General features: G+C 51.6%; 1 protein-coding gene across 5 annotated transcripts; it reads right to left on the reverse strand.

Annotated features, from left to right (window-relative positions):
• Positions 1-2,024: 2,024 nt before the first annotated feature.
• On the reverse strand, positions 2,025-19,426 carry TCEA2 (transcription elongation factor A2). Of its 5 annotated transcripts, none has more exons than XM_075517063.1 (11): positions 19,188-19,426; positions 17,906-17,998; positions 17,604-17,812; positions 16,376-16,438; positions 15,601-15,706; positions 14,046-14,136; positions 7,957-8,090; positions 6,406-6,462; positions 5,454-5,608; positions 4,971-5,117; positions 2,025-3,030 (listed from the first exon to the last, which is right to left on the reverse strand). In XM_075517063.1, exons 4-11 carry the CDS (start codon positions 16,427-16,429, stop codon positions 2,929-2,931), a joined length of 846 nt encoding a protein of 281 aa, XP_075373178.1. In that variant the 5' UTR covers positions 16,430-16,438; positions 17,604-17,812; positions 17,906-17,998; positions 19,188-19,426; the 3' UTR covers positions 2,025-2,928. The 5 variants fall into 5 exon arrangements, with proteins under 5 accessions (XP_075373178.1, XP_075373179.1, XP_075373180.1 ...); XM_075517064.1 differs by lacking the exon at positions 19,188-19,426 and adding an exon at positions 18,283-18,359; XM_075517065.1 differs by lacking the exon at positions 17,604-17,812.
• Between the last annotated feature and the right edge of the window lie 5,950 nt (positions 19,427-25,376).

Below are 25,376 nucleotides of genomic sequence, written 5' to 3' on the forward strand. Positions count from 1 at the left end.
AGGTTTTAGTTCTGGGTGCTTGGTTTGCTCTGGGGAGGAAAGGAAATATTCTCCTGTGGTTTGGAGGTTGAGCATCCCTGGAGCCATTCAGGAGCTCAGCAGGCCGGTCAGAGCCTCTCTGCACACCGTGGAGGTCTCAGCCCAGGGAAGACCCCGCTGCCACCCGTTAACCTCGTCTCTTGCTCCCCCTCCTAGCACTTTTCAACACCTTCTAAATGAGTCTTTACTTCTGAGATACGGAGTCACACAATCACAGACACCTCTTTCTCCAGTGGCTTTCCCCCGCACTGGCTGTCCTTGGTGTTATCCCAAAAAATGGTACTTTTCCCTCGGTTTGAGGGGCTCCTTCTGCTTGGGACTCGCCCGACCTAAGAGGAGTGTCAGCAAACTGTACCCACGCTCACCTCCCCTCCGTACAGTAATACAACACGAGAGGCAACAGCAACTGGTAATTCGCCGGCTGCTGTTCACAGCGCACAAGCCGGAGCACCCTGGCCAGCTTTGGTTTCAGCTCCTGAAGCTTTTTTTAAGCATTACTGCGAGGACACTGTTCCCTCCCGAGCCTGGCTTGAATAATCCCATTCGCCACAAGACTCATGAGGCTTAAACGAGTTGTCAGCATCTTTGAATCTTTTCCTTCTTGGGAGACTTGGCCGCACCCCATAAAGTGAAAGCCCCGAGTGAAGGATCCTGTTGGGATCCCTGCCTCCAGAGGAGCGCAGCCCTCAAAGGGGCTGCGAGCACGTTTTCCATTGCTTTCATGTGGCTGCTTACTCCTCTCTAAACATCTCCGAGGTCTCTGTTGAATGTCTGCTCTCTGGCATGCCGAAAAGCCAGTGGAAATACTTGTTTTTCACTCTGGAAGAGGGGAGCGATGCCATAAGAGATGTGACTGCAAATGCTCCTGCCCTGCTCGTCAGCACAAGAGCTGCAGTACGCAGGACTGCTCCTGAGCAGCCTCAACCTTGGAGGCCTTACTGGGGTCCCCCGAATGCTGCGTCACCCCAGTTAAAGGCTAGGAAAAGGAAGGAAGAGGGATTTTAAGTCTCGGGCTGAAAGCTCTTGTGAGGACAATTTCCCCACCAGGTTTAGTTACCTCCCAGAAAGAGCCTGATCCTGCAGATCCCCCTCAGAGGGTCACATTTGCAGACGCAGCACCTGAGGCGTGCTTTGCTACTAGCTCCTTTCTTTATCTCACCCCTTCCAAGCACCAGCTCCAAGCTCACTTCAAACCTCATCCACTTCTAGAGCTAAGCGCTAACAGCTCCCACCGATACCTGTAATCCCTACCTCCTCCAGGTCCAAGCCTCTGGAAATTTTCCTGTATTTGCAGCATCTCCCCTCCTCCTGAGCCTCTCCAGCAAGTCTCTCTGAAAATTCAGGCTGCCTTTCAGCCGTCCAGCTAAGAGCAGAGCATGCCCAAGCAGGAAAGTGCCTGGGACTCCCTTTTAACACTCACTGGCCAGTGGATTCCCTCCACCTCCTGTATTGATGGCTTCTCCCTGTATCAAGATTAACCTCACTTGACCCTAGCACACCTTCCCCCCTGTCCTGCTCCCCCAAATCAACCATTTGCGTTGATTTTTGTGGCTGGTGTCATCCTCCTTTCAGTCCGTTACAACCTGGGCAGCACGTTCTCTTCTTGCAGCAGCCTGTGCTGTTGGCATTTAAAGGCCTGAGATGACAAGGTATGCATCACTTTTTGCAAAACCAAATGAATGCTGTGAAGATGGAAAGCAGCATCTGATCTGTGCCCCGAAAGCTGTGTTCCATCAACAGGTCTCCTCAGTCAGGAGAAGACCACCAGTACTGCCCACCCAGCCACCCCAGGACTGGGCCCAGTGTTTTAGGTTTCATGAGTTGACTAGGAACAAGCCTTCGTGTGCCGAGGGTGTACCTACGAGCAGCTTCTCGCTTTCTGGTGGTCCAGGCAGTGTTCAGTCCTCATCCATCTGGACGCTGACCATCTGTCAAGCTGCCAGGCAGTTCCACGCCGCAACAGCAAAGTGCTGCGCACACACAGCTCAAATAAAAGTCAGAAACTGACAAAAATGTTTAATATTAGTTTTGAAGAAAAAGTGACCATACTTGCTTAGATGAGAAAATAACGACTAAGTGTGTTTAGTGAGCTCTCCTGCCAACCTGTCAGCCCACAGCTGGGGCTCTCCACTGAGGCCCAAGCGGAGAGGCAGGCCTCCCCGCAGCTGCTCTCTCAGCCCGTGACAATGCAAACTCACTTGGGACACAATACACAATTGCCGTGGGAGCTGGCGTATGGAGGTTGCGCTCTGATCTGCGTTTGGCTGCCGCTCTCGGGCCATGGCACATATCAGCAGAACTGCAAGAGAAGGGAGTTTAAACCCCGATTAGAAAACCTCACTGCCAAGGGGAGTTGTGGGTCATGCTTGTGCTGCCTAGAAGAAGATAGGGATCCAGGTGATGGTCTTGTTTCTGAAGCTGGCAAGAGCTCGGGGATTCTGCAGAGGCAGGGCTCAGCCCCTGGAATAGGGGCCAAACTGAGCTCCCATTTGAATCTCTCGGCTGTGGCTCTTTGGCACTTGGTAGTGGTGCCATTTCTGCTCCCCACTGACGGGGAGATTTCTGCTCACCCCCGAGCTCTGTGCGCAGTATAAAGGAGCAGTTTTAAAATCCTGAATGTCATCACCACCATCTCTCAGGGGGCAGAGGGAGCATGGAAAGCACTGTGAAGCTGGTCATGGCAGAAGAGGGGATGTGAGGAGGGAGGCAGGGAATGCGAAAGTGAGACTTGACCCCAGCTGGTCTGCAGAGATGGGATGAACCCAGGAGCTCTTGCCTCTGTGCTGGGAGGAAAGATCACTTGCTAGAGCCAGTCAGCGTTTGGCAAGCACCTCTGAGGGCAGCAGCTAAGCGTCTGCAGCATCGCGGGTGCAGCTACCCTAACACCCCTCAGTGCCAGTAATATCCTTGGTGTGCTACCTTCCAGCGATTCCCACACTCGTTGCACACGACGAAGGTGGTCATGGGCTCATCGGAGCTGCGGGTCTGCACCTGGGGGAGGACACGAGAGAAATGAGAGCCAAGCATCACACGTGGCCCCGTGGGGGGGTCACGGGGAGCTCCCTGTCCCTCTGGCCACCAGGGATTCACGCTGGGGTCAAACTGTCAGAAGTCAATGAGACACCGAGGCTTGGGACAGCAAACGGAGCTTCCCTGTGAGATGAGTCTGGTTATTGTTTTACACACAGATATACACCTCTACACACATCTCATGAGCCCTCTCTAGCCTGACACTACCAGAGTGACATGTTTTGGGGCAGCAGATTTCCCTCCTCACCCTGCCTGCTGCCCATTCCTTGCAGGTGGCTCCGGAGGTGGACGTACCCACAGCCGGTCCCTCCCCGTACTGTCCCCTGGGAACAGATGCAGCCGGCAGTGAGATGACAAAACCCTCAGCCCAGCAAGCACGTGCTCCACAGCGACACATAAAAAAGCACTCAAGCCATTCCCATTTACAGACCAGTCCTGCGTCCTGGCCTCACAGGAACATGCCCTGGGTTACCAGGTTCTGCACATTTCCAGTCTGGTTTGTATTTGAGCCATTAAGGAACTCTAATATTTAACCCAGATGTGACTGCTGCCTCTGACTGGCTCTTGCCAGAAACACATACTTTGCTAAAAATCAGATTTTCATGGCATTTGAATACCACAAGGCAGACCTACGCTGAAGATACTGGCACTCCCTGCACAAGTCAGACAGCAGAACTATGTCGCGGGGTAATTACGGTGATCTACATGTGTAATTACCCAATACGCAAGAGTCACAGTATTTGCACGGTGCAAATTAAGCATGTTTTGCACGCATGCTGGATAGCTAAATTCTGTAATTCTCACCCGACATTACTGGCATTCATAAATGCCAGTTCATCTACTTGGAACTTACAACATTCTCAGTCACCAAACAGTGATTTCACTGGAAAACTAGTAAAAATACAGAAAACCTTCTGATATTTCTGTTCAGAAGACACTGTCCAGGCAGTCAGACTCCAGGCCACTACAGGTGGAGACGGAGTCCCACGTGCTGCTGAGGCGAGCGAGACAGCCCAGGCAGCGCTTCCAGCCGACTTACTGGGACGCACTCGCAGAGCGAGGCCTCTCGCCCGAGCCAGCCTGCGGGATGCAAGGCTGCTGCTGAGCCAAAGGAAAATCCCTGGTCAGCTGCCTGGCTCTCATCTGCATTTGCATGTCACGTCCAAGCATACGAAGGAGTTTCACTCAGCACTTGCGCACCCACTCAGTAGCAATCGCGTGGTTGCTGGTGCGTTTTTGGGTATCTGCACATTCTAAAACACTGACTCACAGCAAAGGCACATTTATCTCCAGATGCCTGGCGCGAACATGGGAACTAAAAAGCACTGGTAATGCACAAGGCTTCCAGCAGCTGTCCATTGAGGAGAAAAATCCCCTCTGCCTGCTCACATCACTGCTTTGTTATTCCTTATGTTTCACCTGTTTCGTGGTGTTTGATTTTAAATAAGTTAGGATTTGTCCAGCCGCAGCTTATCTACATTCTTAATTTGCACTTTTAATACCATGAACGTGCCTGCCTCGGTTTCTGCAGTCTCTCTCCTCTACACTACCCACTCCTTTCTTGTCTGAATCTCCACATTCCCAGCACCTGCTTTCAACATGCAGCTCTCCCGAGCTGCGCAGCAAGCAGCACTGCTGTACTTTTGAAAGCTTCCTTGGTGCTGCGCAACCCCTGCTCTTGTACAAGTGAGCCAGAAAAAGTTACACAAACGCCAAGAAAACGTGTGCAAAAGCAGAACTTCAGAAAAGCCTCGAGTGTACAAAAAGGTTCTCTCCACCAGCGGCAAAATTTGTGCCGTGCTGCAGGGCCTGTCACGGAGCAGTCAGAGCTCGTGACCGTGACGGATCGCGTCCTGTGCAGAGATCACCAGTGTGGAGGCTGTAGGAGCAGGAAGACTAACCTGGGTGTAGGTGCAGTTCTTCTTCTTGCATTTCCCACAGGTGAAGAGATCAGTCTGCGTCCCTCCTGTCTTGGCCATCTGATGCTCCCGGATTGCTTCTTTCGTCATGGCTTTCCTGATCTCTTTCAGCTCATTACTGGCCATTTCCTTTCAAAAAAAGTAATAAAATCACATCTGTCCAGTTTTACCACCACACTTACTACAGTGGAAAGAGTCAACAGGACAGGGTGGCCTAACAGATGGGTATTAAGACAGAAAGCCTTTCATTCCTGGTTTCTAGTTCATACCTAGGTCCCCGTGATGATCTGAAGGCCCAGACTACTCTCCACATTGCAAACCCCATTGCTAGCTCACTCCCCATGCACTCCGGCAGCGGCTGCTGAGAAATCTGCAACCCTGGCAGCAGACCAGCCCCTTGCTTCAAGCTAAACCACAGGACACGTCCCCCGTAAGAAGCAAACCCTGCTCCTCAGGCTTCCTCACCTCCGAGGTCATCACCGCAATCTGCTCGGGGGTAATCGCCCCACACAGCACGTTCTTTTTCAGCTCAGGATTTTTGGAGTCCTTCAGATTCGAGATGCGGCTCCTCACTCGGTTTTTGTATTTCATGTCGGTGTTCTTGACATCTTGGTATATGCGTACATGGCAGTCAAGGAGTCTGCAGTCAACCCAGAGGCCTCCAAGCACTTTCTACACCACTCGTGAATAGCAGGGAGCGTTACTCGCTGCCAGGACACAGACGAGGGTACTGGGACCCAACAGCAGTGTCTGCTCTGGGAGGTTAATGCTGGATTTGAGAGCAGGCTTATGCAATCCCAGAGTTCAGGGGCTTTCAGTTCTGGCTTTTTCACTGTGCCGGAAATAATCTTTATTTTCAGTTATGCTCAGGTACTTCAACCTGCTCTTTCTCTCAGCAAGGTAGCCACAAAACCCTCCACTAAGAGAGCCCAGCTGCACCTCCTACCCCACAGCCTCCAAACCAAGCAAACTCCTGGCTCATCTCAAATCGACATGCAACTTGATCCCCATTGCTCTGTCCTTCCCATTGCTTGTGTCTATATCGGCACGCTCTCCTCAACAGGGAGGCAGAGGGAAGTTGCATGAATTTGGAAGCAGACCTGAGAGCAGGAAATAGCATTTTTATGGGAAGGACAAACTGGGGATTACAGTCCATTATGGTGCAAACAGGAAGGAAATACCCATGTCCATCACACGAGCAAGGGGTCTGCCCTGAGCTCCCAACACCACACCGGTGGTTCATTAGTGACCCAGGACTCAGCCAAGCAGAGCTGGAACCAGACCCAGAGCCCTGACAAGCAGAGTTGCAGCAGAACATTTATGCAAAGAAAGCCTGTCCCATTTTTCCTCCGAGCACATTAATTTCATGGCCTGGAGGCACACAGGCCCTTGAGGAAGCCCCGTACAGTAAGGATATATTCTTCAATCTGGGCTGCTATGTGCTCACAGTCAGCGCCAATGGCAATATAGTCATCTGTAAGACAAGAGGAACATGAAGTCAATGACTTCCAACCAAGCAAGGGGTCCCCAGGCTCAGTATTTCTGAGATACAAATCTAGATAATTTCCTATTTTGATTTACACGCTCTTTCCATCAAATGGCATCTTGGCCTTTGCTCTAGCCATCCTTCGATCCTTTTGAAAAGGGCAGTGATGAAAATAGACCAGTCCAACCAGTCTATGCCCTCTGCCTCTCTAGGAGATGGACTGCACTAGACAAAGCTAACAAGAACCTGGCCCCCAAAAGATACAGTTTTCCAATATATTCTTGGTATAGTTGAAATCAAACGTATACAAGCAGGAATTGAGTCTCATCAGATATCTGTGTCAATGAGAAGTAGCTCTACTCAGACCAACAATCGGGCAGGGCCTGAAAGCATGCAGCAGAGTCAAGCCTTCATTTCTCTTCTCAGCTCAGGACTCTGTCTGCTCCTCCCCTCTTCTTTCACACACTACTTCTTGCCAATTAAACAGCATCATATAGAGTCCAATGACTGCTGTGAGTTTGGACACTGGGTATGGTAACCAACGCCATAAAGCAGGAACAGGGATGAGCTTAGCAAAAGACTCAAGGGGACTATTTCCCAGATTTCATATGGAAAGGTTTTTTTTTCTAAGAGTTATACAAAGTATTTAATGCAGCATATATATATATATAAACACGTGCATGTGCACAGGAAGGCTAGAAATAAAGACTTTGTGAACTTCTCCATCTGCCATCTACATTCCTTGGCTCCAAATTAATAAAACTCTGCAGTGCTTAGACCCCAATTTTCCAAAGGGATCTGCAATTTGGACACAAGCATGTGTTCAGCTGGAGGTGTTTAAAAGCTGACTTTCAGAGATGCTGAGCACCTGCAGTTGCCTCTCATTTTAGATGGCACAGCCTGAGTGCAAGAGAGACCTATTCCACTCCAGATCCACAGAGGACCACGATATTTAAGGGGCTCCAGTTTGCACAGGCAGGGGAGTCCAAGCACAGATGGTGACTGGCATAAGCACCGTTACTGACAAATTCCATGTATTGAGTTACAGCTTCATTTTGTGCCCCAAGGGTAAGCAGACATGACAGCTTCACTTCACAGCAATCAGACAAGACTGAGACCTAGAAAGGGAAGCAAATACCTGCACACCTGAAGATGAAACTTCTGGCCAGACCACCCCGAGCTGCAGAGCAGAAGACCCCTTGTTCTTAACAGCCATTGCCTGACACATTGCCATGCCTCTGGTTCAAGCCAGGTTTATAGACACTTTATAGCAAGGGTCTATAAATGCTGCAATGCCAGCCAGTCTGACAAAGGGGTGACCAGTGGCTAGACCAAGCCGATAGCAATAATCCTTTGACAAGGCTGCTCCAGAAGAGCATATCTAAGAGGAGCTGGTGCTGACCTACATGCAGAGGTCTCTGTCAGAATGCACCAGGAGCTGTGAAGCGCTTTAGGCAATGCAGTGTTTCCCCCAGCACTTACCATCAGCCTGTAGAGCTGTTGTCAGCATTTCTCTGCATTTGTTGCGGACAGCATCGCAGGTGACGGGCGCCGGAGGGAAGGTGGTGATTTTGGGGGTGGTCGGAGTCTTCGGAGGCTCCTGCCTTTTGTTGGAGCTAAAAGAGAAACTTCACCTGTCAGAATGTCTCAGTTCGGGTCACTAAGAGCAGAGAAGGGATCAGCAGGTATGTGGCCAAGCATCCTGTTAATCATAACACAAAACCAGTCAGAGGAAAACAGTGCAAAGACACATGCCCTGAATCAGCATACAGCCCAATACAGCAACCAACACCCAGATACAAGCTCTCCTGGGGACTCCGCTGGCTGTAAATGGAGGGTTTAATCCGTGAAGCAGGCCTGCCAACCAACTTCTGTTATTGAACACACACCGCAACTGCTGCACCACTGGGTATCAATCAAGTGAAAATATTATGAAGCCATTGGACACCATCAGTAACTCAAATATACTCAGGACTTCCTGAGACCATCAGCACTCTCTCGGTCTGGTAGCGTAGTGCACAGATGCACGGTACTTTATTCCCCTCTCACTTCACAGGGCACAAAGTCCATAACTGCTCTCAGCAGAAAGGGAGCAGAAGGCACCAGTAAGGTTAATCTCAGCGGGTGCTGGAGATGGTTCCTCATCTTACATCCTTTACTACCAGGATGTCAGCAGCAGGAAAGAGAACAGCTAAACAAAAAAGTGCTCTAGCTCTCTGTAGCCAACAAGGAGTGCAGCACGCTGCCTTCTGGGGCAGAAATCAGAGAAGCCTACACTAGCCCCTCCAGAAGAAGGAGCTGCCGTGCTAAGGAAAAGAAAGAAAATGGCTCCTTCAGCTTCCATATTAAAAAAACCAAAGTGTAACACATAAGAGGATCTTCCTTTTTCCTGTAATCTGGACAAGAGACTCTTTGATTACTCATCTCACAGAAGAGCACCCCTACACAACCACACATGGCTTGTACAGGTGCCAGGCTAGCACAGGACTAGTAAATACTGCTTCACTCACAAAAATAACCTCATTTCCACCTACAAGCCGTCATGGGCACAGGCAAGGGAATGCAAAACCCTGCCTGCTGTGGCTGCCTCAGCCAGGTCATCTGCCAGGGGAGCTGGCTGGAGAGACTGAAGGCACAGAATCGCCGCACAGGCTGGGCTCGCACACACCGCTGCGAGGTTTACACGCCGGAGAAGTAACTTCACTGAGCAGTTCAGCTGGGTGTACACCCACGGTGTTAAGATGTCTTGCCCGTAAAGCCTAACATCTGTGTCTAAAGTTAGCTAGCCCTGCAAATACTGCCGGTAAAAGATTTGGGCTATTACGATTGCCAGATGATTTTACAGAGCTCCCCCCCCCCCCCTTAAATCTAGGCAGCAGAACAGCAATTTTTTCAGCACAGATTGCTCTGACTTTGGTGTTTGGGCCATAAAATGCACTGTATTTACGGCCAATGCCTGGTAACATTAATGCAGTAAGAGACAAAGAAAAAAAAAAGAGAAACCCTGATATTTCACCCATGCCATACTGGCAACATCTCCTTTAAGATCCAAGTGGCTTGACAATTGCTGTTAAGCTGGGTCACTACTGCCAGTTCTTTGCCATCAAAAATAAATCTGTTCTGAACAGGCACTTCACTACACTGTCCTGGAAGGGATTAGTCAGCCCACAGCAAAACAGTGCTAAGCTGGAAACCTGTCTGGAAACCAGACAACTTCAGGGACTTATCCTGGGAGACCCTGTTGCTGCTAAGATCAAATCCAGTCTGGTTCTGCAGTGCCTCAAAGCCCGTAGATCATCATTAGGGCTACTGGATTTCTGCTGTTCAAAACCTTGCCAGACCCTTTTAAGAAGCATCCACCAGTGCACCTTCAGCAAGTTTTTCAGCTCAAACCATAGTGGAAAATTAATTTCTTGCTCAGATGAAATAGATGCACTCTACAAGGGAGATTATATTGTGAGCTTACTGTGTTTCTCTTTGACCAGTAGCTGAATAAAAGCACTTTTTACCAGCTAGTTTTACTGGTCAGCACTGCAGGAGGCTGTTAAAGAATAGATTTGTGTCCAAACAGCTCAAAACATTCAATAGGATTTACACTGCACGTTACAAAAAGAAGAAACAACTTAGCTTGCAAATAGTCAGTTAGATGATGATCTTCTCCCATCTGGGATGTACAAATCGCCATCAGGTACTTTTGTGCTTAAGCAGCTATGGACAGATCACAGGCAGCACACGTGGGGGTGTACGTAGCAGAGCATACACAACTCGGGAATAACTCATCTAAAAATCACAGCTGATCACGTTGCATAAAACAGTTTGAAAAAAGGAGACTTGACAAAGGCAAAAAGCCTAGAAGACATACCTACAATAAAAGGAAAGACTGAAGGAATTGGAGTGGTTTGCAGCAGGGAAGACTTAGAGGAGACAAGTCCTGAAATACCGGAAAGCTTGTTACAAAGGAAGTCGGTAGGAAAAATCCTCCATACTGGCTAAAGACAGAAGCATGAAGACATGGTCTTAGCGAGACAGGTTTTGACTGAGAGCAAGTTTCAAATTGTAAAGGTGAGTTATGAATTAGAAGATACTGCCAAGGGCACCTGTGGAAATCTCTTACCCTGAGGTTTTTTAGGGCTGTCAAAGAAGAGCTTAGAGAAAGGCCTGTCAGGGACAGCTTGGGCAGAGGTTGTGCTGTCCCTGTGGGAAGGGGTGGCAGGAGAAGCTTTCCCGAGAGCTCTTCTAGTTTTAACTTTTGTCTCATTTTGCAAGCAACAGTGACACTAAGGTCTCCCAGAGCAAAACACTGCGTGTGAACTCTCAACACTGACCTTCACCACATTCAATACTTAAAGCCAGGTCTTTAAACTAATATTTGCACAGGTAATACTTGATTTTCATGAAGCTTCTATTTGCAAATGTTATTGACTTAAATATTTAGATGTTTATTCCCTGGAGGTAGAAAAAAAGCTAGACAAGATGCATGGTTATCCCACTTCTGTTAGCTGATGAGTAGAGACATTCACCTACATATACATACATGTCATACGTGCCCTGAGATGACAACTGATCACTCATGAATTAGATGAAACAGACTTCTCAGCCATTCCAAAGACTGTACAGAAAGTTATTTATTAAGCTTTAGAAGTTAGTTTATAATTAGAATAGTTGGGAAATAGAGCCCAAACACACCTAGAAGACTTATTTCAGGAAATCCTTGTGGTTCACCCTGTTCCTGTTAAACAGGAGAAAGAGCTTGTAAATCTATCCAGCCAACAGAAGTTTATACATAAAAAAGTCTATGCTGGAACAAAATGGTGGCAAAGCAACAGCCAGGGACTGCAAGCAGAACTCGGGGCTGCACTGGAAGAAAATCCCACGGAAAAGCTGAATTCAGGCCACAGATCCAAAACCTCCTAATAAAGGCAGTGTAGAGAATCCTGGAAAAGAAAAAGCTCATGCTGCCAGAGACAGAGAAACATTAGACATAGCCCATTAAAATGTACTATACTAATGGTCTAAAATACTACAGCACAACAGAATATGCTTTGGATTACAGTAATGCAGCATATAACTTCACAGGTGCCAGCTCCACACTGGCTGGCTCAGAGCCTTCAGGTCTCGCAGTGCTAGCTCTCCAGTCACTACAGAGGGATTTCTACATCTGTGTTCCAGAAAGCAAGACAAGTTTCAGGCCAAGAGCTATTCAAGTATTTCTCCCTGACAGAAGAGGAAGGCCTAGCCAAAACCTATCAGACTAAGTGGCTGAAATATCTGAATACAAGCTGATCTCTCTGGTGTCGATAGCAGCCTCATCTGAACCAGCTATCACACACTGAGCAACTAGTCAGACTCCCTTCATCACAGCCTGTGCTTCAACGAACAAAGACTCTTCACTGCTAATAAATTTTATTTTTGTCAAGGCAGATTAGTAGTTTATTTTGCAGCACTGGAGAAGCAGCATTCCTGTCTGTAAAGAGAGCCTGGCTCAACAGACTGACACCAGAAGCTAGCCACTTCTGCGGGTCTATGCTCCGCTAATCCATTTGCTTCTGTTTATCCTCTACAACCAAGGGGATGCTTTGCCATTCAGAAGATGGAGGCTGAATACACATATAAAGCATCAAGGAAAAAACCTGCAGTAGCTGCAGCACGTCCTCAAGGCACAGGGGAGGGTTAGCAGCACAAGCCAGAAAGCTCCACTCCACATACCCCATGATGACTGTCGGACAAAGCAAGGAGACAGTGGGGTTTGGCCTCTCTACCTACAGCCAGGATCCTATCCTGAGTGAAATTACTACAAGCCTCAGCCTTCAAACCAGATGTCCTAGCAGGCCCAGCTAGTTTTGTTCATGAAGTGTCTACTGCTACGGTGCCCGGGGAATGTCTCACACTTCCTTCTCTCCAGGCTCTGCATTCCCCAAAGTCAATTTTCCAAAGGTTAAATCAGAAGCTTCCCTTTTCCTCTGAACTGCAATACTACTACCTGGCTTGAGCAGTACCAGCCAAGTCAGTAATACTTGCCTTCTCCTCTCCCCATCAGGAACAGCCAACAAGTACCTCCACGCAGGCTCCTGCCCTTACCCTCAAGGGAAACCTGCCTCTCTTTACCAGTAAGGGCATGCACAAAGGCTCTTACCTGTGACTGACTCAGTTCCCACCCTCATCAGCCCTACAACAGATCCTTCCTGTGTCCACACCCTGGGGAAGGCAGTACCAGTCTGCACTTCAGAGTATAAGGATCATGAAGAGAAGGTATTTGAATCACAAAGCTGGCGATACTGCTCAGACCAACTCTTGGCTTACAAAGCAATGCCTTCCCCGCTATCGCTGGCTGCTCTTTGGCCTCCAACTCTCATCTCCTCTCAATGGGACAAAAGAAAACAGCAGCTGGGAGACTCCATCCTGCTGCTTTTACCCCCGTACCACTGTCACACACCAGACTGCCACTGGATGCGTCATACATGCAGATCTAGACAGCCCTAGCTCCTGTGTTGCACCACATCACTACAAGACTCAATTCTGGCTGTGAAGTCTCCCCAGTACTTTCATTGCAATAGTTAGCAAATCCTTTTTCACATTTTATCGAAGCGAGATAACCAAAGATGCAAGTCAATTAAAGTTATTGTAATCAGCAGCATCAGTAGCCTTCTCCATCAGCAGCTCTGTGTAGAGCTGCAAAGGCTCACATCAAAGTGACTTGAGGGATCTGAGCAAAAAAGGAAAAGCAAAGGGTAACGTGACAAAAAAGTGACCAGAGACAGGCTGCAAACAAGGAAGAGCCTGCAAACCAGCAGGACTATAGCCTTAATACTCTAAATCTTCTGGCAAACTTGGGAAACTGGCTAAATCACTTAAGGGTCAAACCTATGAAGCACACATCCTCCTGGGATATGAGGCCAAGAGAAGTCTCTCGCCTCTGGAACAAAGCTTTAAATCGCATTTGCTCCCTCCCCTTTGATCACTGCCTCCACTCAAAAGCTTGGCAAGTGCGGTCGCAGACAGTCGAAACGGGACGTAACATCCGAGGTATGGCAAGGAGCAAGCATGAAGCAGACCTGCCGGATGGGTGGGCATCAGTCTAGAGTGAAAAGAGGACTTCTGCTGAGACTTGTCGAGAAGAGGACAAAGAAACGGAAGTTTTACTGTAGTGATGTAAGAATCAATCCCATCCATCACTTGAAATTGCAAAGGCCCAAAATAATCTTCATTCTAAGGAGTTCAAAGTTAGAAATAAGCAAAAATATATAAAAATGCAACACAAAAGAACAGAGAACTGTTTTACTGATAGAAAAATCAACACATAACCAAGAGTAGAAAAACATGAAATAAGACGTGAATAAAATCAAAAAACTCACTAAAGCCGCTGTATTTTGTAGATGTTTATTTCTGTGTTACAGTTTATTAAAAACACCACACAGATCATCTCTGAAGTCTAGACTCCTGGTGTTTCTGACCAGGAATTTGACTATGCAAAATTCCCAACTCAGACACTTAAAAATAAAAATTAATGTAAAGTGCCATAAGAAAATTCACATTCCGTAACAGTACCATCTTTGGTTAAAGGGAAACATTACCTTTGGTCTCTCGAGTTACCAGTCTCCTTCGAGGAAGATGTTGGCAAGGACAGGCTTTTCTTTTTCTCCTCACTTTTTTCCTCAGAAGCATCTATACTCAAAAGAAGAGAAATGGATGCTAAAGGGTTCAGAACTGGGCTTTATGCTACAACCCCATATACACTAATCAATGTCTTAACACTACGCAGAGCTGACCTAAGGCAAGTTATTATTCTCCAAAAAGAATCAGGAGAAAGAATGGCTTGCGTGCTTTCCAACAGACCTTTTACTTGCCTCTAAGTAGAAACTAATTCAAACAAAAGCTTTCCCCAGCAAACTAGAGAGCAAACACCTTCCCTGCCTAGGAGACAAGCTTCCTCACGAGACTTGCCTCATCACAAAAGTTTCTTTCAGAGGCACCCTGGCTGCTGAGTACAGATTAGATCAAGTTCTCTAAAGCACCACTAAAAGCAGCATTTCCAGCCAACACCACCTGAAGGGCCAGTATGGGCTAGTCCTTCTGGGAATACAACTTCTAGTGTTTCCCAAGTGCTGCTGAAAGCCAATAGCACAACCCTGGAGAGGACTTTCATTACACTGTAGAACAAGTTTGACCCAGAGGTAAACTGTCTCAGCCCAGCCAATACACATCAGCCCTAACATGGAAGTGGCAGTCCCAGCCAGGACAGGAAAAGAGTGCTTCTGACACTCATTCAGCCTATCAAGAAATGGGGAGCCCTGGGGTGCAGACTAGAGCCAGCTGCACATTTCACTTCACTTCAAACACCACATCGCTCTTGTTCTTTTTACACACAGCTGCCCAAAAGATCTGTTTAAAAAATAAGGAGTGTTTGAATTTCACATTGGGGTACTTTGCTACTAGCATAGAGTGGGAGACACACGGTCTCGCTAGCAGGACACAGGTAGAGCTGCCCTTCCAATCTCAGCCCTGCAATTGCCTCGTTCTTTTATCACAAAGATAACCACTAAAACCATATTTGTAATCCCTCATCTGTAATTTTGACATCAGTCTGTGCTATATCAGCATTAAGATTCCTCAGACAGAATTACAAGCTTCTGCTTATCAGCATCCATCGCCATGAATGCCTGGAGGAAACAGTCCATGTGAATTTGTTCACAAGGTGTTAAACTAAGGTCCTTCTACAACTCATCACCCAACATGCATTCCAGCATTTCTCTTTCCAAATTGTTGCACAAGGTTGACAGCACACGCTGTATTAATGCCACATAGCACACAAGTGGGGGCGGAGGGTTCAGAGTGCAGATATTGCTTCTACAAATAATGCTGCTAATTATTATCTGGACAGGTACACATTAAGAATAGTCCTGAAGCTTTCAATGTTCTTTCAGGGATGAGCTAGCTAAACAGGAGCTAAATCTAGAGGAATGCATGGTAGGAGACAAAACTTGAAAGACAGAGGGTGCAATTGTAAAGGCTGATTTGCTAGAATATTCTATTCAGATCAACAGATAAGCTCTCCTGAGAAACCCAGCCTCCCGCTGAAGCCAGCTCCTTCACAAGTTGAATCTGACAGGAACATGCTGATTTTCTTACCTAGAAGTTTTTTCCAAGATTTGATGAGGGATTTGGCAAGCGATATCACTTCTTCATCTGTGCTCTGCTTTCTCAGTGCATTTACTGACATCCCAATGCGGGTGGACTGCAAGTGAACGTTCAAATGAATCATTCGAGAACAGATTTGTTATTTGTTAGTAACTGAAATAAGAAATAAGCACGACAAAGTCAAAGTAATGACCAAGAGATGAAGTATCCAAGGACTTGCAGAATGATTATCTCCTTACAACTTTGGAAGAGCGAGATGACACTCTCCAGCTTACTCAAACCGATCAGAAGCTAGACATCCAATCACCCAAATACCTTCTCTACACACCTACAAGTGACATGCAAGCTTAGAGTGAAAAAATCCAAGATGCATATCTTAATCTCTGAATTGTAATTCTGTTCACACCTCCCCAGTGTCCTGAATATCACCATTATAAAGACTTAAATAACTTCTCCCATGACTGCCTTTTGTGTTTGCTACTATAATCTGGTCTTTCCTCTTTTTGAAGCCTAAGAAAGGATTTGAGCAGTTACCCACATTTGCCTCATCAGCTGTGCACAAGTTTCAGGCAGCACATGGTGACCCGGAGCTATTTATTTGCCAGTCCAAAACCCAGGTTCAGTACTCAATTTTCTGGATTTAATGTTTATTTTTATGCTTTGAGTAAGGCAAGAAGCGAGAGGAAATCTATTAAGTTTATTTAGACAACATTTTGAACTCATCTAGATGCAGACTTCAGCTTTTTACCCTAGCTGTGCAACTCACCTGCAGTAAATCCAAAGTCATAGGCATACTTTTCAGTTCTTTCAGTAAATCCATTGCACCATCCTGGCGAGGAAAAGAGAAACAGAATGAGTGCCTCAGCTTTTAGTAAAGAAATGCAACAGCTTGGGAATAAATTCAGAAAGTTGAATTCAAAGGGAAAACCACCAAGGCTTCCCTAAAACATCAGCAAGATTACTGCTGGGATTGCTGTTCCAGACAAATAGTAGATCCTACAATCTGGAGGCACCTGAGATACTGGAATGGGCAAAACAGAAGAGCACTGGAGCGCTACAGGTCTTTGCTGATGTATGGTACAACTGCAGCATTAGCTTATTATCCTTACCTGGCAAGCTTAACATTTTTAGCACCTTAAAAATACACTCTGACTCACAACTGTCCCCTCAGCACATCACTTGGCCTGCAGGAGTAATCTACTACTATCAAACTCACTATTTTGGGGGCCCTGATTAATGATATTAGCTCACAAGAACAATTTAGCATAGTTGCAAGAACTTCAGTCACCCACCTAAAGCTCAGAATCACTGTCCAGAGCCAGAGCTAACACTATCCCCTTTCTACAGCATGAACTTAATGTAGCTGTTTCCTAGTTTTCATATTAATACCCGACTCAGCTCAGGACAAGAGCTGATACCAGGAGCAAAGCGATCAAGCAGTGAAGCTGAAGAGCTGGTCACTTGAAACTTGTTATATGAGGGTTCCTTACATCAGCTCTGCATCCCAGAACCCAGATCCAAAAAAAAAATCTGACTAGGCAATCTGTAGATACCCAAAATTGGTAGTCACTCAGAGAAATGGCAGGGACAGAAGCACTAGTCTCCCTTCAGCAGCACTCAGCAGATCACAGCCTGGAGTATGCCTGTCTCCATTCAGCTGGCTCTTTTGTCCCATCCCCCTTCTATCAAACAAGGCCTTCTAGTGTTCACATTTAACAGCTCATTTAAAACACCAACCACTCCAAGCCCATTTGCAGCACAAGACCTACAGAGCCTACGATTGTAGAGAAAGCGAAGCAGCCTGCACTGACAGACCCTGTCCTCGGATCGTCCTCCCTATGCAGAAGGGCCGTTTCCGATTCATCGCAGGAAGCAATCCAGCTGCCAGTGCCACCCTACAGAACAGATGCTGAGAAAGCCAAATCAAAGCAGAGTCAAAGCTTTCAGCGTGCACACAAGCAACTCACACCAGCACAAACCACGCGTTACCGTACCCAGAACGAGCGACTTCCCACTCAGGCAGTTTCACACCTTTCCGTTCCTCCAACAGCCAAACGGACTCCATTAAATCCAGCCCTTAACATACAAAATGACCGGGTGATTCCTGTCTCCGTTATCAGAAATGGAGCCACTTGGCACAATGGCAGTAAATGGGGATCCATGCAAAAACTAGAGCAACAAACACGTACTCCAGGCAACCATCCTGCAGGAAGAGTTCGCAAATTAGGCAATATACAATAAACGCGCTACAGTTCAGTACCATATAAAATGCCAACCAAGAGGAAACATTGCATACCGCTCATTTAAGAAGCTGCCTCTTTCTCAATGAAGCTTGGAAGCAAATGCTGCAAAGTTGCTCCTTTCCTATTTCAACAATGGCGTTGAAAACCTGCCATCAACGGGAACAGACATCACAGGCTGTGGTTTAGCCCAAACACACTTTCCTGGGTTGTTACAACAGCTACACAAGTGCCAGCGCTCACCCCTATCTGCGGCTGGCAGAGCCGGTCCAGCATCCAAAAGTTCACGTGACAACCGCACCCAGCACCCCATCACCCAAATACCACATTCCCCTAACCCCTTCCCCTCCTCGCCCATCACCTCCCACTCCCCACAGCCCTCCCCAGCCCCAAAAGCCCTCTCCCCCACCCCAAACACAGATGTACAGCCTACCTCCATCACAAACCCTCGTCACCCAGCTTGCTGCCTTGACACTCGCGTGACGCTGTTTGTACTCGTACGAGCTCCAGCTGACATATCCCATTAGGCAGGGAAATACTTGCTGCTGTCCCCCCAGTCACACCAGTTACAACACACCCTGCGAGACCCCCCCGTGTGCACACAGCAGCAAGGCCAGCCCTCCACGCTCCAAAGGCCACATGAGAGTGAGCAGAAGCGGTGAGCATGGGACGGGGATGCAGGAGGCAAATACAGAAGCGCCGGGGTTTTCCCTGAGGACACAACAGAGCTGGAGGCCAGTGCTGGGGGGATGCACAAGGATCCCCCTCCCCAGGGGCTCCCAACGGGACGGGGAGAAGGGCTGAGGGTGCTCCCTGGGAGGGAGCACAGGGTGAGCCCCAGGGTGCTGAGCTGCGGGGCAGGGGTTGCCTGAGGCTTGGGTTGGATGAGGCTTGGGGTGGGGGGCACAGTGTGGGGATGAGGGCTTCCCACGGCACCACGGGGGGGAACATGGAGGCCCCCCCCATTAACGGGCAGTGGGATGGAACAGGGTGGACCCCTCCCCACTGCAACGGACGGGGAACGGAGAGAGACACCACCCCACGGCACAAGGGTCTGGGGGAGGGAACCCCACCGCGATGGGGGACGGGGAGGGCTTCTGCACCACCGTGATAACGACGGGAGGGCTGCATAGAGAGGGAGGCTCCCAAAATGGGGGCCGGGGAAGGGGGAGGCCCTCTCACAACGGGCACGAAGGGAGAAGCGGGGGGTCCTACAGCACGGCAACGAGGACGGGGACCCCACAGAGAGGGAGGCCCCGACTGCCAGACCAGAAACCGGGGAAGGGGGAGGCTCCCTCACCCCAACCGGGCTGCGGGTGCCCGGCCGCCGCCACTCACCGCGCTCTTCTTGGCCACCATCTTGTCCAGCCGCCTGGCGATGCGCACGATCTCCTCCTCCCCGCCCATCGCGCCGCTCCCCGCGGCTGCCGGTCCCGGGGGGCTGGCGGCGGCTGCCCGGTGCCCACCACAGCCCCCGGTACCGCAGTCCGGGCGGGCGGCGCGCGGGGCACGACGGGACTCGTAGTCCTCCAGGCGCCCGCCCGCCTCTTCCCGGCGCGCTGCCGAGTGGCAGGACTACAGCTCCCAGCGTGCCCCGCGCTCGCCCTGCCCCGCCGCGGGGCGCTGTGGGAGATGTAGTCCGCCCCCTCAGGAGCTGCAGGCCGCCGCCCTGACGGCCCGGCAACGGAGCGCGGAGGATGAGCCCCGCGGTCGCTCGCTTCAGGTGCCGTTTCAGGGTCTCCCCGAGCCGGCAGAGACTACACGCGTGTCCCAGTCTGTTGTCGTGGGGCACCGGCGGCTGAGCCAGGCCGCCTCCCCCTCAGCCAGTCACAGAATCTCCCAGGTAGAAGCTGCCCCATCCCTCAGGGATCCCCCTGGAGGGCTCACTGAGCTGGGCCCCAGGTGGCTCCCCATCAGTAAAGCCTGAGCACTGCTGCACCCCATCCACAGCCCAGCCTGGGTGGGAGCAGGTAGTGGAGAGCCCTGCCCTTTATAACCTACCCAGCCCCTACCACAGATGGGCCCTGTTTCGCCCCCTTCACCAGCCCCAGGTGAGCCGATCCCGATGGAGCCGCTGCAGCCCAGGCAGCAGCACCACCTGCAAGATGACTCGAGTCAGCAGCCCTGTGGTGCTGGGGGCCAGGGAAGCAGCTCCAGCAGCGATCAAGCGCTGCAAGGAGCATCGCCCATGGCCGCAATCCTGCGGCGGGTCGCTCTCAGGGCCGCAGTTAGCCCTGCTGCCTGGCTAAACCAAGACGTGGGGCCATGCATCTGCTCCAGTGTGGCCTTAGGGACATGAGACTAGTTAACAGAAGGGTGGAGAGGGGACAGCTGGTTTGGGGGTGCCCAGGCCGGAGCGTGGAGCCCCCCTGTAGGTGGCACTCGTACACTGTGCGAGGGCGGCGCGTCCCCCGGGAGCTGTGCAATGTCTGCTCCTGGGACTCGCTGCTGAATATTGTTGCTCTCTCTCTCCAGCTGGTTCCTGGCAGGGGGAGAACTTCGATGCCTCCTGCACAGCCGGCTTCACAGCCCACGCCAAGCGAGGATGTTTCAGAGAGGGCCCTGACTGTGCTGGTAAAGAGCGGCCGTGTCCTGCCCCAGCAGGGCCACAGATCAAGTGAAAGCATGGAGATGTGCTCTGTGTGGCCTCAGGCTGCAGAATGAGGTGTTGGGAACCAGGGCTCTCTGCGCTCAGCTCCAACCCTGCTCTGTCCTGTGGCAACAGAGTCACTGAGGGCAGAGTTTAGCTTTAGCAGCACACAAAGGTGGGGAGTATTGAACAGATCGGTGCTAAACCTCTCCTGGGTGGCTGTCCCCCAAACTGCCTGTTAGGTACCTAAAGCTGCCAGCTTGCTGTTCTTTATGGCAGCTCGTACGGAGTTGGACAGACCTCTGGGATCCCCTCAAGCAAGAGCTGCTCCCCAGATGTGTGAGACACATTTCGATTCGTCCCCAAACCAGCAGAGGTGGCCCCAGACCAAACCTGAGCTCCAGACCCTCTTCTCTTTGGCATGACACATGGAGCTACCTTGAAAATTCTTGGCTTGGCCCCATGTTTGTGAATGCGAATTCCCTCCAACCCGCCGTCTGGAGCCTCTGCAGCATCTGGAAAGCCTTCATCCCTTGGCAGGGTCTGGCTGTGAAGCGAGGGGGTGCCATTTTGGAGAGGCCCACCTCTGCGAGGGAGGAGGAACCAAGTCCCAACAAGGGGACCTTCTGGAGGTCCTTGGAAGCGGGCAGCTGCCTGTCCCGTGTGTGGGGTCGGGTCACACCAGTCCTTGGCGTCAGAGGCGCGCTCAAGCGGCACTGCTGCCACTGTGAATGTGGTTTGTATCACTGCAACGCGAAGATGGTTCCTGACCACAAGTATGGCCGGGGACGTGTCTCAGATTCCAGAGCGCACAGTCACCGATGCCGAGCGCCGTCACCCCGTCGCTCCCTGCCTCTGAGCGAGAAACCCGTCACCCTGCCAATGCCGGCCTCCCGCCGCGGCGGACCGTTCTCGCCCAGGCCCCACGACTGCCTGGTTGGCAGCGGGTCCCCCAGGAACATAATGGCATGAAATCCTCACGCCTGCAGCCCCGTCCGCTGCCTGCTGGCTGGGAGAGGAAAATGGCCCCTGCCCCTGCACGCCTGCGGGCACAGGCCAGCCGTGCAGCCTAACCCTGCCAGCCTACGGCTCCGCTCTTCCCAAGGGTTAACAGGACAGGCGTTTGCAGAGCGGGGAGGGTTTCTGGCTGACCTTGGCTGGGAAGCAGCGGTGGTGTCGCTCAGCCCAGCCCCCCGAGCGTGGAGCCGGTGGCCGGAGCGCTCCCCAAGCCTGGGTGGAGGTAGATCCAGAGGAAACTCCACCTCCGCAGGAGCCAACCTGCTATTGCAGGAATTCCCAGAGAAATTCCCGCTTGGGCTGATCTATCAACGGATCCATGAACTTTCTTTTACCTCTTGTGAAAGCAGCTACTTGAATGTGCTAAAAACAGAGCAGGGGCGAGTCTGTCGCTGGAGCTGGGCTCAGGGGAGAGGTTGGGAGGGGGCTTTAGCTGACCCCTGCACACTGAGAGGCACCGTGAAAGTCTCCGTACATGGTGCCTTGCTGGCAGCTCCCCTCGGCAGGCAGGCCTGGTGGAGCCAGAAGAGTTTGACACAAAATAAAACCCCACAAAATCTCACCTAGTTTTCCCACCAGGCTACAGTGTTTCCCAAATGATTCTCAGCTGATTTGGACCCACTGGATGGGCTGGATCAAGTCGGATGAGCTTTCCTTGCTTCCAGTATCCCCAGCAGATTCAAGTCACCATCATTCATTTGGGGATCGGCCACCAAACCCCACCCTTTCTCTTGCTCCCAACCAGTGGAAGCTCAATCTGGTCGGCTTTTGGAGAAGGCAGAGACGAGAGGCCCCCCTGGGCCCAGCCTTGCCCACCTACCCAGCATGAGACCCCCGGGGAAGCTCTGTCCTGAGACACCCCCTAACTTCAGGACCTCCGCCTTAGGGTCACGGCTCGTAGGGACAGGAAGGTTGGCTGTCCCTGGGCGACACGCTGGGCTCTGAGCTGGTAGCGAGGCACCTCCATCCAGGGAACGACGGACAGCAAGGAGCTGCTAGACCCCCAGCCCTCATCCAGCACCGCGAACGCCAGCCAGGAGATGGCTTTGCCAGAGCCGAAGGCTTTGCCAGAGCAGCGCTGATTTTGGGGAGGGGTTTTGACACGTGTTCCCCTCCTTTTCACCCTTGTGAGCCTGCCTTGGCGGCAGCACAGGGCTCCTGGCTCTGCTGCGTGGTTTGCTTTTGGCTCTCAGCTGTCTCCACCCGGCACGGCAGCCACCGCAGCGGGGCTCCTGCTGCCTGCACACATCGCTGGTGAGGATGCCTGCAGCCAGCCACCCTCCTGCACTGGTGGTCAAGCCATTCCCAGCACTGACCTCCCTGAGGATGGTTACTTTACTGTCCCTCCCTGAGCCCATGGCAGCTCGAATCTGGGAGAGGAGGGAGAGACACAGCGGAACCGATCCCCTAGACATGAGCTTGTGCCAGCAGCAGAATAGAGGCAGGGATCTGCCTTTTGTCCCCCTGCTTGCTGCAATTGTCCCATGTCCTTAGGCTCCTAGTTCTGGCATCAGGGACATTTGACCCTGGAGGTCGAAATGCTCCATCCAAACACGTAAGAAACCTGGCAAATTTGGCCCAAATTGTGGCTTGCATTTCTGTCTTGCAGACTGTCCTGTTTTCTTCTCTGAGGAGCCAAGGGACCTCTCCACACCTTGTCTCGTGGCACAGGCCCTCCTAACACAACAGAAACCAGCATGGCTCCCAGGAGATATTGCAGACTCCATCCGTGCTGCTCCGGCAGAGCAGCCCACAGAGGCTCCGTGGCCTCTGCTCCCCACGACCTCCCACTGCATCTGTCCCGGAGCTGCTGGTGAGCAGCCCATGCCTGGGGACACTGCCATCTGGACCTCCTAGGACAAGTCCTGCACCAGGAAGGGCTGCAGGATTTGGCTGCAGTGGGCAGCAGCGACGGAGGGGAACACGGCCAGGACCACCCCACATGGTAGCCCAGCCTCTGCAACCCTGCGAAACGGGGAGCGTGGAAGGGAGGATGCGGAGGAGATGATGGTTCCCCTGGGCCCTGCTCATTGCGAGCGCCGGGGTGGAGTTTGGACCTCCAGCTTTGCAGATGCTCTTCCGAGACACTTTGGATGTTCCCAAATCTCCTCCTTCTAACGATTTTAATTATACTGGCTGCTGTTCAAAATAATAATGACAGGGGGAGGAATAAGTGCTAAGCAGCAGCCTGTCATGCTTCATGAGGTGTTCTCAGGGGACGCTGGGCCAGACAAGCAGCTGGCCCAGAGCCGTGCCAGCCAAGTGGGTGCACGCGGCCGTGCCACACCGGCCACCAACGGGCTCTGGGGTCTGGGCTGGCCCGTGTGTGCGTGAGAGTGTGTGCAAGCGCTCAGGTCTTCTTTCTCTCCCCCTCTCTGTCTCCTTTTATTCGCCTTCATAAAACATAGGAAGTTCAAGCCATTCATTTTGCTATTTGTGTCTCACTCCCCACGCCCCGGTTCCCTCCCTTGCCCCCTGCAGCCTCTCGGCTCGCTGCTTGCCCAGCATCCTTGACCCCGAGAAGTCTGGTGTGTATGCACTTCCCTTTTGGCCCATGGAAAGCGCCACTCTGAACTGGTGCCTTGATAAGTCTGCTGTGGGAAGGCAGGGGCTCCTGGGCTCTCACACAGGGCTTTCCCATGTAGCATTTCCTATGCTGTCCCTGCTCGCCAGCGCGATCTCCAGACCAGGGCGGTGGGGAAGCTCTCCGGATGGCGGTGCCCCTCTGTGGCAGCAGGTCTGTCCTCCTCGGGCTCTCGTGACTTGCTCCGTGTCAAAAGCCGCGGCGCGTGGAGGGAGGCGTCCTCCCAAGGAGGAGGAGGAGGATGGTTAGCTTCTCACGGACTAATGTGGCACCTCTCAGCTCACCCACAGCAAAGGATTGCAAAGGGCTTTGACCCCCCAGCCCCTTCCTCGCAGCACTTTTGCAAACAGAGCTCTGATACTGTCTCCCACAGAGTTTGGGATCAGCGGGACCTGTGTCCTGCCTGCAAAGGAACAAGCACGTTGGCAGCCAGGGCAGCCAGGGCTGGAACCGAGACCTCGGAGGGGCTGGAGACAGGGATCGACTGGCAGAGAGGGAGGAAGGAGAGGCTCAGCGAGGAGGGCTGGGGCAGCACAGAGGGGCCTTTTCTCAGCAGTACCCTCCCCTGAGCTGCCCTGCCAAAGGACAAGGCCCTCGGCATTTCAGCCGTGGGCTGGGGGCCGCGGCGGTCCCTCCATCGCCACCACCACGGGGACACGAGGATGGTGCCCGCACAGTGGGGGCACGGACACACACCTCCCGCTGCCCGCCAGCGAGGCAGACGGTGAAATCCAGGCAGCGAACAGGCAGCGTTTGGCCTCCTCCATCCACGGCTGAAGCAAAAGCGGCTTCGGCACGGCTGCAGGGAGCTGTGCGGGGCAGGTTCCCCCACGGCGAGGGCGCCCGTTGATCTAAATGCTATCGGAGCTCCTAGGGCCGAGTCTGGGTTCATGTACCTGAGGGGGCTGCTGGGTGAACTGGGAGGACTGGGAGGAAGAGTCTGCGTGGCTGAAGTCAGCAGGGCAGGTGGCTGCACTGCGGCGTGTCGGAAGGGCGAAGGCCTCACTGCCTTCATCACCCCCTTCCTTTGAAACCCCCTGGACATCCCCTTGCCCCGTCCTAACCGCACCGCGAGGCCGAGCAGAGCCGGGTTCACCGGGGTTTTGCCGTGCCCTCTGCTCTCCGGCTCTCCCCGCAGCAATGGCACCACAGATAAGAGCCTTCTCCCGCTTATCGCCCCATCAGCGGTGCTGCAGACGGCTCAGCTGCCCCACTGCCGAGCACCGAGCCCTGATCTCATCAGCGCGCCGCACACTTGCAGCTCGAACAATAACCTCCTTCCCTGCCCGACACAATTCCCAGAAATGCACAGCCTCCTGCTAAAGCCTCCCTGGGG

This window comes from Mycteria americana, chromosome 14, assembly GCF_035582795.1.
Source record: "Mycteria americana isolate JAX WOST 10 ecotype Jacksonville Zoo and Gardens chromosome 14, USCA_MyAme_1.0, whole genome shotgun sequence".
Classification (NCBI taxonomy): Eukaryota; Metazoa; Chordata; class Aves; order Ciconiiformes; family Ciconiidae; genus Mycteria; species Mycteria americana.